The sequence below is a fragment of the Spermophilus citellus genome (assembly GCF_964194105.1).
Source record: "Spermophilus citellus genome assembly, chromosome: 2".
Taxonomy (NCBI): Eukaryota; Metazoa; Chordata; class Mammalia; order Rodentia; family Sciuridae; genus Spermophilus; species Spermophilus citellus.
In genome coordinates this window covers 14,007,286-14,022,941 of record NC_138183.1, presented here as the reverse complement: position 1 = coordinate 14,022,941, position 15,656 = coordinate 14,007,286, and the positions used below count along the sequence as shown (strand labels likewise).

The window sequence follows — 15,656 nt, the reverse complement described above, 5'->3', positions numbered from 1 at the left end:
TAGCTCAGGGGTGGAGTGCTCTGGGTTCAATCTCCAGTACCAGGAAAAAAGAAGAAAACAAATAGATGCACTCGCCCTGGCCATGAATGCCTATAATTACAGATACTCAAGGGGCTAAGGCAGGAGGATCACAAGTTTGAGATCAGCATGGGCAACTTAGCAATATCTTTGCTCAAAATAAATATGTTAAAAGAGGCTAGGGATGTAGCTTGGTGGTAGTGTACTTGCGTAGCATATGTGGGCCCCAGGTTCAATCTTCAGTACCACCAAAATAATAAGTTAAATGTATTTTATTTGGGGATTCAGATTTTTAAACATAGATTATATTGTATATTGGAGGTTAGGGTTAAAAAATATCATGTAAAGTCAAAATGTCTTCAAAGATCCCTTTAACTGTTCATGAAAATGGTTTGTATTTATAAATGCAAAGCATCATTCTAATGTTTCTCTATAAACCAAAGAACAAAATGTTCAGGGTGGGAAAATAAGATGAAAGTCTATCATTATTGTACTTACCAAGTAATTATACTGAGTTATTTTGTCAATATACGGACTTTTGGATGTAACAGTAAAGTTCAGATATTCTCCTACTAGCAGAGGCTTATAGTTTCCAGTCCAATCAATATAAAGGTAACTTTGGCTGGGAGATGAGTATGCTATTGCTCGGTAATCTATGCTGGCCTGATTTTCTTCTGGAAGATCTGGGGCATCAGTTTTGACCTGAAAAGGAAAATTTCAAAAAGACACATGAACGGTGTGTCAAGCTTTTCGTAAAAACGTCTTTTAAATTCTTTACTTTTTCAATTTCTAAATTTCACAATTCCAAATGCTAAGGGGAAAAACATCCTCTAGTACTCCAGTGTTTGTACAGCTGCAGTTTCAAGTAATTTTGTAAAGACTATGGTAAATAATGATGGGATTATGGGCCATGGTGGAAAAGTTTGGTGAAATGAAGAGAGAAAGATGCTCCAGGAACAAATACCAGCTCCCTTCCTGAAATACCACATGAGCTGGACTACTCTTTCTGGGGATGGGAGGGCAGGGACTGAGGGAAGAGAGGGAAAATGATGGGAGGTAGCACCAACTCAAGCACTGGAGGGCAGAAGTTATGAATGAACATCACAGACACCATCTTTGTGAAGTAATGATACAGAGGAATGCTCCTAAACACAGGTGGGACAGAAATGATATCGTGGCAGGAAAATCTGCCTTCAGACAGCAGAAAGATTACTAGCTTGTGATCTGGGGTCAGGTACACATTGTTTTGCATCCTGGTGCTGCCACTTATTAATTCTGGACAAGTTATTTGATCAAAACAGAGATCAAAACAGAGGTAGAAGTCTCCTTTCCTCTGACACAAAATGGCAAAGATGATATTTTCCAACTCTTACTGCTGATAAATGAATTTGTTCCTCAGAAATCTCTTAGCACAATGCCTAAGTATTCAGTAAGGGCTCAGTAGATGATAGTGAATCTGCGAATGCTGCAGTCATTGATCTGTGTAGTTAGTTATACCTGGGTTGAGACTGGGAACCTAAACATTATTTGCTGGGAGAGAGGATGATTGAACCCTAAAGCAGAGTGGTTTGTGCATTAGAGAAAAAGGAGGCATTCACATTTCACCCTTTCATGGCCCTGAAAAGAGACAAAGAATGGGTGTGTGTGTGGCAGGGGGGATTCTTACCACTGATGTCCACTGCTATTCCTATTCTGAAATTTCTGGATTCTAATATAATTTTATTGGTGTAAGAGAAAATAGTTAATTCCCAAACCAAAAAAAAAAAAAAAAAGGGTGGATTGATCTTCCTTAAGAACCTTTCAATGGGTTAGAAGATTATTTCTCATAGTCATTTGGTTTGTTTTCAGAATTGTAGAACTGTTCACTGGACTCATGTGTAAAATCTGTCACATCTGTTCTCTACAGTTTGCCAAAACATACAGTCAAAAGTACACACTGTCCTAGAAAATATAGCCAGAGATTCAGCTCACATCAAGGTCCAGTGCCGTCACTCCAGATGGGAGGTTAACCACAAACGAGGCTACTCCATCACTGAGACGTGTGATGCTCTTCTGTGGTTCCAAGTCGCCCATCTCTTGGTTTTCATCGATGGTTTGTGCATTCAGGGTTACAGGGACCCCGCCTACCAACTGGTCCAGAGAATCCTTAACCTGCACCTGTTTGTCAGAACAATTCCATCCACGTCAACAGCTTATCATGTCTTTGAAAGCTCAATAAGTCTGACATTTTCCTTCCTCTCCATCAACGCATAAATTCATTATGGTTGTTAATTCAGTAAGATTGTGTTCTTGACATAAAGAAATGTTAAATTCTATTTAGTTTAATCATCTTGAATGGATTCCCCCACATATCAACCTGACTCAGAACACAGACATCATTTCATTATGGCCACAAAGATGTGACAAGATCTATGTGACCCACCTCTGCATTTCTTTAATTATATTAGGACTGAATAATGGAGAAAATGAAGCAATGGCTTCTGGAAACAATATTTTTGTGTATGAGAAACAATAAATAGATACATTTCTTTCTTATCTTCTAATTCTCACACACATATCTATGATTATATATGATATATACATACATACACACACACACACACACACACACACATATATATATATGTGATTTCACTAAGGATATCTTTGTTTTATTTTTACATGTTACATAAATGTATATTAAATCTCATAATATTTCATATTTTATATGTTACATATCACTGTATATTATGTGTATATACATACTCATATTGTGTAGTTATCTAAGAAGCTGTAAGCACATCTAATGCATTCTTTGAGTTTGGTTAATCTTGCTCTCTTAAAATTCAGTGGCCTACTGTAAATAAGTTGTAAGTGATGAATTTTAAATATAGTTGTTCCTCTGTATCCAAGACACATTGGTTCTAGGAGGATGTTCAAGGTTCCTATAAAATTCTGGCAGAGTAGACTTATACTTTAAGTCATCTCTAGATTCCTTATAATATCTAGTATAATTGAAACCTCATGTAAATAGTTGTCATGCTGAATTGTGTAGGGAATTATAATAAGGAAAAAAGTCTATGCAGTTCAATCTGCAGGTGGAATCCACACATACAGACACCAATGACATGGAGGGTTGACTGGACCCCCAAGGATTTTATTAACAGTAAAAGGTTTTCAAAGAAAGAATTAAAACATCGTGCTCCAGGCTTTCTAAATTAAAGGCAAAATAAAAATTTCCATTTAATAATTATAATACATAACATTATTTTAATAATATCTTTAACAATAATAAATATAATAATAATTAAAAGGATGCTTTGACTCCATACTATCAGCATTTAATAAAGGAAGAGTAGAGGAAAAAGAGAAAATTTAAGACAAAGAAGGGAGCAAAAACGACAGAAGAAATAGAGTCAGAGACAAAAACTGTCAAAATAGGAAGGACGGAGCGCAACAGAGAGAAAGGAGAGCCCAGACAGGGTTGTGCACAGAGATGGCGGAAAAGGAAAAGCCCACAGAAAGGCACTCAGACACAGCAGAAACAAATGATGAGAGAAAGGGGTCTATTTTCAAAGAATGACCTCTTCAGCTTAAGGCTCTTTAAGAAATAAAGATATATTATGTAGTTATGTAAGAAGCTATAAGTACATCCAATGCATTATTTGAGTTTGGTCGATCTTGCTCTCTTAAAATTCAGTGGCCCACTGTAAATAATAAATATTGTCACCAAATAATTTTAAATATTAGTATTTTTTCCATTCTTTTCATTGGTGCATTGTAGTTGTATAAATGTTAGTGTTTTTGAATTTTGGATTGACAGTTTTATTTACACTAATGTAATGCAGTGTTTATTGAGGAGATGCATAATGCAAGCCTGGCTTACTAAATAATGGCATGACCCTAAATGTCAATCACTCACAAGGCTGCACTGGTCTGCAATGTGCCACACCTGTGCCCACAGGAGGGGTTGACCTGACAAGGAGTCCCTCTGTGATTTGCCTCTTCAGCGCCCTTCTCTTTCCTACCTCCATACACAGAAAAAGACAAGCATATTCAGCAGGTTCTCCCCAGCCCCACTTACCTTGATAAAATATGGAATCCCAGGCTTCAAGAAAAGAGAAGTAGCAATCAAGTTCAGTTTGTAGGGAGAGAGAACATATTTGATGCCAGGTACTTCTGCCTCTTCAAAAAACCCACCTAAAGAAATGGCAAGCGTGGTATTAGCATATTTGAAGTCTAATGATCTGTATGGGTATCTACATTGTCTCTAGGATTCCACAGACTCACTCTTTCTCTCACTCCCTTCCTGCACAGATGGTATCTAAAAGGGCATTAGGAAGCATTAGGTTGAACCCCCTTACTGTACAGATAAGGAGTCCGGAACGTGGTAACAGGAATAACTCACATACATAGGCATTGCATCAAACAGTTTTACACACATAATCTCATGTTGATTTTGATTCTCACCAGGAGAAAACACTGGAGTACCTGACATTCAAGCTAGATGGCCTGCAGAGCCATTTTGGATATCAGCCGGGCAGTATTATCCTATTTCAGCTATTGAGATCCTAGAGTCCCAGTGGCTTGCCAGTTACTACAGAGTGGTAGAGCTCTTCTCTAATCCCAGTCTTCAGTGAAATAAAAAGTAATACATAAAATTTAACTATAAATGAAAGTAAAATGTAAAGGAGCCCTAGAAATCATTTCTACCACTTTTATGCTCTCTAAATACTTCCTAAGAGAAAGTTACACACACACACACACACACACACACACACACACACACACTTACCTGTAGACTCTTTGACTGTTACAGCAATATAAAGGTATTTGTTGTTTAACTCTTCCAGACTGTGATATGACAGCTCTTTTACTGCTGTTTCAGAATCAAACATGACACGAGCAGTTCCATTTATCAACTTTTTAAGAAGGGAAAATATAAGTCATTTTACATAACTTACAAGGAAAATTTAACAATCTGTATTAACTAGCCTTAAATTGAAGGCAAATGTTGGATGACTGTTTTGGCATTGTCAGTAAAATAGATGACTGGGGCCACAGTTAGGTCCAGCAGTTGCTTCCTGCTTCATCTGTGTGGAGCTACAGATATGGAGGAGGCTGGAAGGTGACAGGGAACATTAGGCTTTTTGGGTACTAGAAACACAGATGCTTCTTCCAACCTCTGAGTCCTAATCTACCTTCAGAGGCCTCTCATGCTGCTTCTGCTATTAGCCAAAAGTTTGTTGAATTTATATTTAATTTGTACTTGGCTATTTATAATTTTAAACACTAACTATAAAACATATCACAAAGTAAAGGGGTATCAGGTGAAGCCATGTTGTATTTATTACTTTGCCTTATTTTTTATTCTAAAATACTTTGACTTAATTACATACAAGAGGAAGTGAGGGGAAAGGGAAAAATAATACAAGGGGGAGAAATGAATTACAGTAGAGGGGGTAGAGAGAGAAGAGGGGAGGGAAGGGGAGGGGAGGGGGGATAGTAGAGGATAGGAAAGGCAGCAAAATACAACAGACATGAGTATGTCAATATGTAAATCAGTGGAAGTGTAACTGATGTGACTCTGCAATCTGTATACGGGGTAAAAATGGGAGTTCATAACCCACTTGAATCAAAGTGTGAAATATGATATATCAAGAATTACGTAATGTTTTGAACAACCAATAAAAAAAAGAAAATAAAATAAAATACTTTGACTTGAAGCTGGGCATTGTTATATGGTTTAGCTTTATTTACTTTATCTTTTTTTTTTAAAGGACGCTAAGGATTGGACCCAGGGTCTCATATATACTAAGAACTTAGTCTGTGACTCAGCTACACACCTGCCCTGATTTAGCTTTAAATCTCAGCATCAAGGGTAGAATTTTGCATTTTAAAGGCATTAAACTTATATTCTAAATACATAAGGATTTTTAAAAAGCAGAAAATAAATAATTGATGAAAAATACATGAGTATGCAAAAGTAAGGTAAAATGACATAAACTCTTATCACCCATGGTATAATGTAAACAACACTGAAGAGAGGAAAAGGGGCCAGGGCTCTAATCTCAGTTCTAACGATCACTAGCCCTTCACCATGAACAAATAGCCTCCCAAATATTTATAGAAATCTACGCTTTGCAAGGAGATAAGTTGTCTCTGGCCATATGGTGGGAATGATTTGGACCTGCAAAGAGTTTAATGTTGAAAATGATAGATAAATAAATAAATAAGCCATTATGAAAAGGAAGGAATAGTCCCCCTTGATATTGACATTTTGGAAAGGATAATCTTTGGTGTTTGGGGAAGGAAGGGAGAAATGGAACAAGATCAGCTGATAAGAGGATGATGCCCTGGTCTTTATCTCAAGGGCAACCAGAAGCCAATGGAGGGCATTAAGCTTCAGCTTCCACACCTATGAAGAAGAACGAGGGATTGGACCAGAGGGTTCTGAAATACCTCACAGCTCTCACGTCATCCTTAGGTATGAGCGAACACATCTTAGCATCTCACCTTGGTGTTTTGCATTGCTTTTGGCATCATTTCCTTTTGATCATCTTTTACGTCTTCTCTTATTCCAAAAGTGACATAAACTTCAGCCTCAGTAACTGTTTTATTGTAGAAATATCTGTCAAACAATACCATAAAATAGTTTTGCCCAAACACTTACAAGATTCAGATAAAAAGTAGCAATTTTAAATCACATAAAGCACTTGATACACTTCCATCCACTGTTACATTTCATAAAGCCACAGTAAGAAATCTAGAGTATGGATTTTTATTACTATGATAGAAATGATAGAGCTGATCTTGGGGAGATGAAGACATTCAGCTTCAGGCCCTTCTTCCAGCCCATGTTACTTCCTAGATGATCTTGACATCAGTGGGGAGCAACTCCTTGTTTCATGTGTGTTTCTTTAAAAGTAGCATGCCTGATATTCCTGTTAGTTAAAACTTCTTTTGAAAAAAAAAACCAGCATATTCCTTTTTAATTTAGAACTAAGTAATAAAGTGAATTTTCTGCATCTCAAATCATACTATAGCAAGAGCTAACTTTCCTCATTCATGGTTTGAAAACACTGCCTCCATTACAAGAGCTTAGTTTCTATAATTTTCTCTCAAGTGTGTCATTTACAGGGGTATAGACTAAATGACGCTATTTCAGGTAAGAATAAATGCTTACAAAAGAAGCAGTATGGGGTAGTGTTGGAGGGCATGGACTCCAGAACCAACAAGCTGTGCAACTTACTAGCTGTGTGATTGTGTGCAACTTATCTAGCATTTATCCACCTCAATTTTGTACTTGTGCTATGGAGAGTTGTTGGAAAATTAAATGTACTAATATACGGAGTTCTCAGAAAACCACCTTGCCCAGGTAGCTATATAAATTGGTTATTAACAACTACATTATATTGACATTTCTAAATGACCTTGGCTCTTGTGATAGCTTGCTACAACACTAACCCCAATTCTCTCCCTCTCCCTGGATCCACAACATTGGCAGCCCTTCCTGCAGAAGGCGTGGGAGGAGCCTACTTCCTCTGGGCTGGCCTTGTAACTTGCTTTGGACAAAAGAGTATGGTGGAAGTAAGAGTGTGCCAGTACCAAGCGTAGGCTCCTGAGAACTTTTCTGCTTGCATTTCTGTCAGAGCACTGCTGCTGCTGAAGGCTAGCCTGCTGGGTAGGATACCTGTGTGGTCCAAGCACTGTTAGCCCCCACCCCTGCCAGCTATGGACAGACATGTGAATAAGACCTTCCTGTACTCGACACCCACCCCCAAGATGACCTGTGTACTGAGTGGAGCACACTTGGTTATTAACAACTACATTATATTGTAGGGTGAGCCTAGCTGACATCAGCCTGGCCCAGGTCAGCAGAATGGCTCAGCTGACTCGTAAACAGTGGTGGTCTCAAGGCATTGGGTTTTTAAAGTTATGGAGCTTTTGCTGGCTGAGTAAGCCACTAAAAATGACAAGAAAGTGAAGTATCCATATTTCAGCCCAGATATGCTAAGTCATCCTGGCTTCTAAATAAATACATAGAGTTTAAAATATTTAGGACCTTTTCCTTTTTTCTTTATTTCTTCTTCTTCCCCTGCCGCCCACTGATGAATAACCAACAAAACTAAAATCAGAATCAGCTAAAATCAGAATAAGCAAATAAACTATGAGCACAATGTTTCCTAGTTTAGCTGGGTAATAAAAAAAAAACCCCACAAAACTTTCTTACCTTGCTTTTATAGTAATTTCAAAATTCTTAAAGTTCTTGTAACCAATGAAATTGCCTTCTGGTTCTATTGATACAGAAAAATGTGGCAAGACTGAAAATGGAAAGGAGGAGGAATATTACCAGGTGAATTAGGCCTTGAAAACACAGCAAAGGGCTCTCCTTGCTGGTACCTGGGCAGGCTGCACCATCAACACCACATCTGCCTTGGCATCACCACTCCATCAGCAACAATGCCCCTGGGAAGCCTTGCCACCCAGGCAGTCCAGCCTCCCCACTGGAAGCACCTGGCTTCTTCCATTTTGGTTATAATGTACATTACAGGCAACAGGTTACTCCCTCCACTAAATATGGGCTCCTTCAAAACAAATGAAAGACCATTCTCTATTTTTCTTTTTCTCCCTTCACCCTTCTCCTAAGTCCTTAACAAAGTATGTGTTCAATGAGTATTTATTAAATTGAGAATATAAAAGGAAAATTCTGGTCTATTTAGCGTCTCCCATTTCCATCTAGTAAAAAAAGGCATCTAGTCTGCAAGTGCCAGCAAGCAACTCTGATGTTGGAAAAGGGAGCGAGAACTCCCAATTAGAGATAAGAATGAACATCAATGTCAAATTTAAAAATAGGACCAAAAGGAGGCAGGGGTCTAATTTTTTTTCTTTTATCTCTTTGGTAAAGAAAATGATTCAATCTATTGAAATGGCCCTAACTCAGGCCACATCCAAGGGTCATGGATTCGGATTCTGATGACCTGCACTGCAGTTAATAGAAACCTGGGTGACTGCATGGAATGGATATTGTGGACAGAGAGTGACCTAGAGAGGGGTGAGTCAGCTGCAGCCGTGGCTCACAGGTCTTCTAGACATTGAAGGTGGAAGGAACAGAATGAAGCAGTGTGTTGCTGTGGGCTGTGTTCCTGTTCTTCAGAGACCAAGGCAGGTGTGCTCTCTCCAGGGTGGGAGGGGCAGGGAACTATTTTAGCCTTCCAGCTGACACCTGCTCACCATATAGCAGCACACACCTATCAACAGGGACACGGGGATGACTAAGACAGACAGGAACAAGCAGGAAAGATAGGACAGGTATCTAATCACACAGATACACACCCAAGCTACAATGATGGGCACTGATGTGACGTACAGGGATCCCATGCAGGGAAAGGAGTTCAAGGAAAGCTTCCTGTGGCTTTTCAACTTGGACATGAGCCATGAGCAGGAGCTGGCTGGGCAAGGAGGGAAGGGAAGAGTATTGGAAGCAGAGGGAACATCATGTGTAAAGCCCCCAGTGCTGCAGGTCATTGAGGTCAGGAGTGAACTCAAGTGAGGATGAGGAGGAGCTAGACAGGGCCAGTCTAAATAAGGATTTTGATTTTCATCATGAGAGGAATAAGAAGTTTTGGGGTTCTTTCTTTCTTTTTTTCTTTTTTTTTTTTTTTTTTTTTTGGCTAATACCAATCAAGGTCACTTGGAAGCAGAGACACCAGATGGGAGGCTTTAGCAGTTGTCCAGGAGAGAGCCTAGTGATGAACAGACCAGGGTGGCTACAGAAAGTAGCAGAAGCATGAGGAGAAAATGAGGTCAGTTTGAATACCATGCCTCTGGGAGCCTATAATCTTTCAGGTTGTGTTTCAGTATAAAATTTTGGCACTGTTTTCCTTGATGTTAAACTTTTTGTTAAGTATTGATCCTTCTATCATTGTGAATCTTCTGAGAGAATGAAAAATGACTTCAAGCTGAAGAAAGTTAAAGTTGATAGCAGAGCATATGGAATATTCTAGTAAACTACTATAAGAATTGCAGACATTAAGCTATTCACATGTTAATTATTAGTTCATTAATATGATTGATTTCAAATAAGAGTACCTGAAATTTTCAAATTAATGTTAGGGATTTGTGAGCTGGAAGGAGCATAGCACTGGACTAGCTATAAGGAAACTCGATCATCTTTCTTCTGTCACTAAGTGCCTGAGACTTGAGTGATTCATTTATTTGTCTTCCTCTCCTCATCTGTTTATTTCTCCTAAAATCATCATTCTCCAAAGGACTTAATAGTCAGGCTCTTTAGGGGACTAGGCTCTTTCAACTCTATGAAGAGGAACCCAAGCACAGAGAAGCTGGTGACTTCTCAAGGTTAACAAAGGCAACACTGAACTCAGAACTTAGGCATTCAACAAGTCCTCAGCCACACCAGCAGGCAGCCCTATCTTCATCGCTGAAGATTTTGCTTTAGGCACACTAATGAAAAGAATTACTGCAAAAGCTCTAACTTTCAGCAGGTAGACTTTTAATTGTTAGAAATTACCATATTTTTTAATTTGAAAGTATGTGGCTCCAGTTGTTGAGAAGTCCTCTTTATATTTAGCTTTAATTGTCCATACCCCGAATCTGTGGAAACAAAATGTTTAATATTATAGCTGTGATAAAATATTTTTAATTCACTCAGGGAAACTGAATAAATTCCTATTTTAAAGAAGTTACAATGAAAAAATATATATACATATACATATATACACATGTTTATATATGTATATATCTTCTAAGTAAATGTTTTGTTTACGTGATATTTTTCAACAATAAACAGAAATAATTGAATATTTTGGGGATTATAGAAATTTTTAGTAATTAGTTCTTCGTATATTGGTTTATTTTTCCAAGGCTTTGTTTTTATTCTTTTTCTTTGAGGTATTGGAGATTGAACCCAGGGGCTCTCTACCACTGAGCTACATCCCCAGCCTTTTTTTTTTTTCTTTTGAGATAGGGTCTATCTGTTAGCAGGGTGACCTCAAACTTGTGATCCTCCCACTTCAGCCTCTGAAGTCACTGGGATTATAGGTTTGCATTATGATACCCACCTATTTTAACTTAATTTAGATTCATAAGCTTTGATTTGAAGAACTGATGATAACTTGAAATTTATTTAATCCTGGAGCTTAACTATGTTACCATAACACTGAAGTCCCAATAGAGCAGCAAATTCATAATAATAATAAATCTGGAAACATACACAATATGTAGGTCAAGCATATGTGGATAATAATATTCACACCTTTTGTAAATGAAATTCTGGTTGGAGACAAGTTATGGTTTCTTTAAGAAGGAAAATTACTTACTTACCAAACAACTTTTATTCAAAAATATTTACTGAGCACTAGATAATGCACTAGAGATGTAAAAATGAACAAAATAGCTGGGCATGATGGCATACACCTGTAATCCCAGTGGCTCAGGAGGCTGAAGCAGGAGGATCACAAGTTCAAAGACAGTCTCAACAACTTAGCATGGCCCTAAGCAACTTAGCAAGACCCTGTCTCAAAATAAAAATAAAAACCAAAAAGTTCTGGAGATGTGGTTCAGTGATTAAGTACTCCCTCCCCGCCAAAAAAGAACAAAATAGAAGAAACCTGTTCTTCATGGAGCTAATAGGCCACATGAGTTCAAATTGTCACTTTTCTATTTACTAACAGGTTTAACTTGTGTAAGTTACTTAACCTTATTTTGAAATGACAAAAAGAACACCTACCTTAAGACTGATTGTCAATTAACGTTAATATTATGACTATGATTATTAGTATCATCATAACTCAATGAGTATTCACCAAGAGCCTATTATGTTGAAGTGCTGTGATACATCAGTGAGCTATATGGACAAGGCCCCTGCCCTCAAGGAGTTTACAAAATAGTGTGGAAGAAAAGGCAAGCTGATTAATAGGTAAACAACTACCACATTGAAATAAGTGTCATGAAAAAAAATACACAAATATGGAGATAAAGAAAGTGAGGGACTCCATAGATCGATAGCCTTTTTGCAAAGGCAGCATTTTCCCTAAGGCCTAAAGTTGACAGGAAGCTTGCTCTGTGAAGGACAAGGTGAAGCACACTCTAAACAGGGGCAACAGGCTGGGGAAACTACTGGTCAATCAGATTCCCATTGCCAGTACATTATCTCCCAGTGACACAAGATAGAGACACCATAATAGTAGTGAAGTAATAGGCTTGATTCTGTACTCTATGGCATGTAGCATTTTCAAGAAAGGACACAATTTGTAAATCATTCAAATTATCAAAGTCACTCAATTTCAGTCCAAATTTTTAGGAAATGACTTGATAATATAATATAACTCCCCTCTAGAGGACAGAGGAGAAATGACCATAAAAATATTGTGCCTCAAAGTTACAATGTCGCCATCTCTAAGTACCCTTGTCTTATGAGTCCTCCTCTATTTTAAGTTCCTTCAAAGCAGGGATTGTGGATTCTTGGTTTCCATTGGGCACCTCTCCCTCCCATGGTGATTTACACATGCCAGGAATGTGTTCATTAATGGTGTGTTACATCAGATCCTGTGCAGAACGATTTTAAGTCCTTTCACGTGAAGACCAATGAGGAAATGGCTCTAACTGTCCCCATGTTGGACTCTGCCTTCTGGTGGTCTATGCAGACAGAAACTACAGAGGACCTGATTATCTGACACCCAGGCAAGGAATGGCACCATGCCAGTCTCTTGGACCCATAGCCTACAGAATTCCTTCAGAGGTGGGAGGTGATGCTTTTGATGAAAAGAAGCCCAAGGACTATTTTTGTCTCTTCCCAATTGTTATTTCTATATGTTAAGAGAATGAATGAGACGTATTGGGATTTTTTTTTTCCTCTTTTGAGACATGGGCTCACTATGTAACCCATCCTGGCCCCCATCTCCTGGGCTTAACCAATCCTCCTACTTCTGCCTCCTGTAAGGTCTATCAACTCTCCTGGCCAGGCTCTAGTACTAAGGATGCCCCCCACCCCCTCACCCCCAACCCACCCACCTCCCGCCCCAAGGAACTGATCCAACTTTTCCAAAGACTGAAGACTTAGCATATCCACATTTGTGACATCTTTTGTTAACACTAGGTGGCTCCATTTGACTGTCTGCTTCAAGGCCAAAAGTTCCTGATGTGCTTTGTAGAGGGAACTTTATCAAGTAATATTTTTACATACATAGGATTAGATGGAATCTTGAAGTCAGGAAAAGAGATAATCCCAGTATAATCATTTTCTTCTACTATGTCAACTTCTGATCCTTCAGGATCCTTAAAAAAAAAAAAACACACCCTTGTCTTAGTTTATTTTCTGTGGCTGGATGGAATATCTGAGAGACTGGGCAACTGGTGAAGAACAGAGATTTATTTAGGCTCACTGTTCTGGAGCCTTGGAAGTCCAAGAGGATGGTGCTGGCATCTGGGGGGACCCTGGTCTTGTTTCTCTTATGGTGGAAAAGGGGAAGGGCAAACAAGCCCATGGGAAAGAGTTTGCTCTGATGACAAAGCCTCTCCCAGAGAACTCACCTGCTCCCTGGAGAATGGCCTAATTCATTCATCAGGGTGGAGCCTTTTGACTCCTCCCCTGGCCCCACCTCCCAACAATGCCTCACCTGAGCTTGGGGCACATATTCAACCCACAGCAGCCCTGAAGGCTCAGAAACCACATTTTAACAAATTTCAACAAATTATATGATCTTTGACCTGCAAAAACACTTATCAACCAACACTCAAATTAAATATGAAAGACAAAATTCTGTTTAATGTTATTGAAGGCAAATATTGTTTGTTTAAAGCCACTTCCTTCCTATTTTTGGAAGCTCCCCTGTCTTTCCTCATCATTTGGAAGAGGCTCTACTCTCTATTTTACAATTTAATAAAGAAGTGTAACAAAATGTAAACAACAGCAAAGTATCCCTGAGGCTTCTAATAAACCAAATGTGAGCCTAACAGGCTTTAGAAATATCAGAATTTATTTTTATATGTGTTTTTTTAATTGGTTGTTCACAATTTTACAAAGCTCTTGACATATCATACTTCATACATTAGACTGAAGTGCGACATATCCTGCCTGATCTTGGGCCCAGAGCAATGAAGCTGGTCATCTACAGTCTGAGACCTCTGAAACCATTAGCCCCAAAATAAACTCCTAAAATTCTTTTTGTCCGTTTTTTTAGTTGTAGCAGCAAAAAAAAAAAGGTGACTAACACAGTTATATCCTTTCAATAAGGCCCAGTTCAAGGGATTCTTTATTTATTCCAGAAAAGCATTACATATGCCCTCACTCTCACCCTATTTTGCTTTCCTTTGAGCTTCTGTCACCTACATTATTTTTCCTACTGCATAATTGGTTCAGTTTATATTCTACTATAGTTTTTCTCTCTAGTATCTACTCTTTTGTGCTTGAATTCTGACAAGGATTTGTTATTTTTCAGAAAAGGTGACCCAGCCTATTATAAAAGATCATTACCCCTATACCTACTATTAATAAGTGAGTAGTTATGAGTAATTGCAGTATTTTATTTCCCCATAAAAAATATCCTAGGTATGTGTGGAAACTGGGTAAAATTGTCAGTTTATTACAATCTTACTAACTGGGTAAGACCATGGAAGTTTATTATACATCTTTTGTTATGTATGTCATGTCTGACAAATGGCTGATAATTGCTCATGTCATAGTTCAGCAAAAATTTCCACACATGTTAGCATACTAGTTATTAAACTCTAAGTTCCTTAAAAGTAAGAACTATGAATTATAATTCTTCATCTTAAATCATGCAAATCAAAAATCAATGCATAAGACAGATATTCAACTAATTCTTAGTGATTGATGGGTATTCTTAAAAATGAAATAATAAAGGATGTATTTAAACAGTTTAAATAAATAAAATTCTTCAACTTGCTGAGATTTAATTTTTATTAGTTTTTTATGTATTTATATTATAGACATATACATCTATAATGCTATTTTGATAGTAGGTGCTTAATAACCATTTATGGGATATTGAATGATTGAGTGTAGAGTAAGGACAGGATTATAGAATAGGAGTTTTGAGTTAATATTATTTAAATAAATCATATACTTACGATGAAAGTTAAAACAGTTTTTCTTTTGGCAGGCTTCCAATCATGATTCAGAGAATAAACTCTAACCTTTACTATAAAAAAAATTAATATAATCAAAAACTGTGCTAAGCATAAGAATATTTTGATGTTTAAAAACAATCATTCTTAAAAGAAAAATTCTCATTTTAAAAACTTAATAAACAATAAATACCTGATAATCTATATTTAAAGCCAGGCACAGTGGCACACGCTTGTAATCCCAGTGGCTCAGGAGGCTGAGACAGGAGAATTGCAAGTTCCAGGCCAGCCTCAGAAATGGCAAGGTGCTAAGCAACTCAGTGAGACCCTGTCTCTAAATGAAATACAAAATAGGGCTGGGGATATGGCTCAGTAGTTGAGTGCCCCTGAGTTCAATCCCTGGTACCAAAAAAAAAAAAAAATACTTAAAAGAAAGAAAATGTCACTTTGTAGATGTTGATATTTCTAAAAATTCTTTATGTTAAAGGGAATCCTCTAGAATTTCTTTAAAGAGTTACTTCTCCAGTAATTTCTTTTTTTTAAATTTTGGT

General features: G+C 37.8%; 1 protein-coding gene across 1 annotated transcript in view; it reads right to left on the bottom strand.

Moving 5' to 3' along the window:
• LOC308635402 (complement C5-like) overlaps nucleotides 1-15,656 on the bottom strand; it is a gene marked incomplete at both ends in the record, with an annotated part of 51,498 nt that overhangs the window by 13,466 nt on the left and 22,376 nt on the right. Inside the window, 9 exon segments of the mRNA XM_081269812.1 lie at nucleotides 517-720; nucleotides 1,990-2,175; nucleotides 4,082-4,197; nucleotides 4,793-4,919; nucleotides 6,514-6,628; nucleotides 8,231-8,321; nucleotides 10,529-10,611; nucleotides 13,202-13,293; nucleotides 15,109-15,179. Of these exon segments, the coding sequence (XP_081125938.1) occupies nucleotides 517-720; nucleotides 1,990-2,175; nucleotides 4,082-4,197; nucleotides 4,793-4,919; nucleotides 6,514-6,628; nucleotides 8,231-8,321; nucleotides 10,529-10,611; nucleotides 13,202-13,293; nucleotides 15,109-15,179 (1,085 nt within the window).